Source organism: Electrophorus electricus, chromosome 2 (assembly GCF_041902795.1).
Source record: "Electrophorus electricus isolate QZ-2024a chromosome 2, ASM4190279v1, whole genome shotgun sequence".
NCBI classification, from domain to species: Eukaryota; Metazoa; Chordata; class Actinopteri; order Gymnotiformes; family Gymnotidae; genus Electrophorus; species Electrophorus electricus.
Genome location: NC_137498.1, coordinates 1918763 through 1921996, shown reverse-complemented (window position 1 = coordinate 1921996; position 3234 = coordinate 1918763). Strand labels below are relative to the sequence as shown.

The window sequence follows — 3234 nt, the reverse complement described above, 5'->3', positions numbered from 1 at the left end:
AGAGAGCAAACAATGAACAGGAGTGTGAGTGTGTGTGTGTGTGTGTGTGTGTGTGTGTGTGTGTGTGAGTGGGCATGTCCCTCCTGCTGGGTGCTTGTAACATTAATTAGCTGTTACAGAAATGGGATCAACACTGGATCAATAGAACAAATCTTCACTGTCCTTTGCAAAGTGCATGCACAACGTTATTATGGTAATTTAATTCTCTAAGCTTTGGGCAAATAGTAATATGGTAAAACACAGACTACAATGCTTATAAATGTCTCATAACATATGTTACATGTTACATTATAGTGCATCAAAATAGTCATAATAATAATGTACAAAAGGATTTAACGGTTCTGTTTATTAGTAGAATTAACATTATTTAGATATATTAAAGTCCTTCAAAAGATATGTCTTGCAATAATGGCATTAGAACAGGATCTAAATACATCTACATTTACTTGAATGCAAAAATAAAAAAATAAATAAAATAAAATACAATAAAATTAAAATTAAAATACATATGAAAAAAAGAGCTAATATTCAAAGGTAGAAGGGGATACAAACTGACAAACCACATGATCACAAGTTGTATTTATTTATTTATTTTTATATATGTTTTTTTTTTTTTACAAACAACAAGCCCAGGGGAAGGGAACCTAATTCATTAAGGGCTGGTGTCATTTTATTATAAACACAACCGCTGCAGTGCTGGGCCTCATACACACTACCATGTTACTGCCATGTTAGTGTAGAGAACAAAGAATGCTGATGACATCATAATACATCTACTAATCTACAATTTTGTTCAAATTAAATGTTCTTTCAATTAGGATTATAAACAATGCTTGTATTAATGACTAAAGGTTCATAGAAGGCTGTTCAGTTCATTTTGTTGCTTTATTCTACTATGAACACAGATTTAATCTAGGTGAATTTTTCTCAAATAATTTTCCTGATAAAATAACTTTGAGAGCCTTTCTAAACCAACTGTACATGAAAGCATACACAATAGGATTACATGCTGAATTTGAATAACCAATCCAAGCAAACACTTCATACAGTTGTTGTGGACCAATATAACCAAAATATGTCAGCATTACACTGTAGATAAAAAATGGTGTCCAAAATGATAAATACACTCCCATAACAACAGCAAGTGTTTTAGTGGCTTTTCTCTCTGCCTTACTAATAGTGGGCTGCCCTCTGGATGTCTTTCGCTGAGAGAGACTATTTTGTACAGAACGTAGTTGTCTGTGTGCAACAAGATATATTTTGAAATATATGCTCACCATTACAATAGAAGGGATATAACAAGAGAAGAAGGCAACTATTAATGAAGTAATTGGCCCTAGAAGTGCTGAACATTCACCCTCACATTTAACATCACTGTAGTGTTCAATGCCCAGAGTGTTTAACTCCATGACTAAAACTCCCAGAGCAGAAGAATAGCCCCAACAAAGAGCAATCATGAACAGAGAAGTAAGAGGAGTCATTTTACGGTGGTACAGCAGGGGATGACATACTGCATAATAACGCTCAATAGAAATAAAGGTCAAATTTAATACAGAGGCTGTGCACAATACAACATCAAGGCTGCTGTGTAATTTACAAAATAATGTTCCCAGATACCAGCAGGTCTCTACAAAGCGTATCATACTGGGAGGCATCACAAGTCCTCCTACAAGCAGGTCAGTTACAGCCAGAGAGAGAGTGAGATAGTTAGTTGGTGTGTGGAGCTGCTTGAAATGAATGATGGCAGTAACGACCAGAAGGCTTCCAAATATTGTAATAATAATAACAGCTCCAATGACAAAATATATCACAACTTTCACAGCCAGAGGATAAACAATCTTCTGACACGAGTTAGGATGAAACTCATAACAAAGTGAAATGTTTCCTGTGCTCCTATATTGTTGTAGCCTTGAGTCCATCGTGCTTTTATCCTTTATCTGTAAAGTTGATTTAAAATTAAGAAATAATCTTTCCATAATACAATTGGCCATGTAAAGCAGAACTTGTTTCTAAAAAATCTTTATAAACAGCATATGAAAACATAACATTTGTTAGGCATGAACAGTACACAAAGAAAATATCTGTGAATACATGCTGAAATAAAGAACATATCTCATATAAAACAATGACATACTCAGCATGTACAGATGTATAACAATCAGATTTATTCTCTATTGTTCATGTCAGCAAGAATTCCCCCATAATACCTTTCATGTACATCCTTACCTCTGTCTGCACACCAGGACAGATCAGCACTGATCAGAGAGCTGCTTTCATTTATAGTACCACAGTCCTGCAGCAGAAACGCCTTTCTACTAAATCACTCCTCTGTGCTAATCATGTGATAATCTGAAAATGAACAAACAGGAACTCAAGTGACAAAATATGTCAACTCTCACAGCCAGTAGATTTATAAAAATAGTTAAAGCATTTAGCTGACACTTTCTCCAAATCAACTTGCAATTCTGACAAAACACATCTTGAGTAATTGAGGATTCAAGGTCTTGCTGAGGAGCCCAACAGTGGCAACTTGGAAGTGGTGGGGCTTTAACTGACAACCTTCTGGTTACCAGATAAGTTCCTTAACCACTGAGATACCACTGTAGATATGCTCCTGAAGAGAGATAGTGATAGGTGAAGAATGCTTCTCACTTTTACTATTAGAGTGATTTATAATAATGCATGTAGTACCTGTACTAAATACTTACATTTTTATCAGCATTTCAGTTTCTGACCACAAGAGCAGAGCTCATTCATTTTAAAGGCTTTTTTAGTTCAACAGGTACCTAGTCTTGAGTCTCACAATACGTCCAGGGTGGCCCTCTGTATGGGCCTGGGCCAGCCAGGATGACCCTGTCTAAGGGTATACTGGAGCAGAAGGACTGAAGCTGTGCATGTGATGCTGCTTCAGCACCTTCTTGACTGTGCATCTAAACTGTGCTGTCCATCACTGCAAGCGCCTGCCTATATAATCACTGCTTCAGTGATATTCTCAAGATGAAATTTCACATGCAATTGGGCCACTGTGCTGCGCCCAGCAGACTTTTTTCGGGTTGCATGTCACCAGCAAATGCCACACACACTTCCCGGGAATTGGCTCCACCCACATACATGCTGCCTGGGAATCGACTCTTCCCACATACACACTGCCTTCACGTACAGCAAGACAGGGCATCAGCGTTCACATGCAGACATGCGGCGCAGTGTTGTAGGGTGCAGCAGTATTCATGTAGC

At 37.4% G+C, this 3234-nt stretch overlaps 1 protein-coding gene across 1 annotated transcript; it reads right to left on the bottom strand.

Annotated features, from left to right (window-relative positions):
• Positions 1-415: 415 nt before the first annotated feature.
• Positions 416-1933, bottom strand: LOC113569205 (trace amine-associated receptor 4-like). The gene has a single exon (XM_081723418.1). The coding sequence runs from the start codon at positions 1917-1919 to the stop codon at positions 894-896; it is 1026 nt and encodes a 341-aa protein (XP_081579544.1). The 5' UTR covers positions 1920-1933; the 3' UTR covers positions 416-893.
• Positions 1934-3234: the final 1301 nt, after the last annotated feature.

Bases quoted from the DNA above. Each gene is read 5' to 3' on its own strand.
- LOC113569205 (XM_081723418.1), bottom strand. From the start codon at position 1,919: ATGGACTCAAGGCTACAACAATATAGGAGCACAGGAAACATTTCACTT.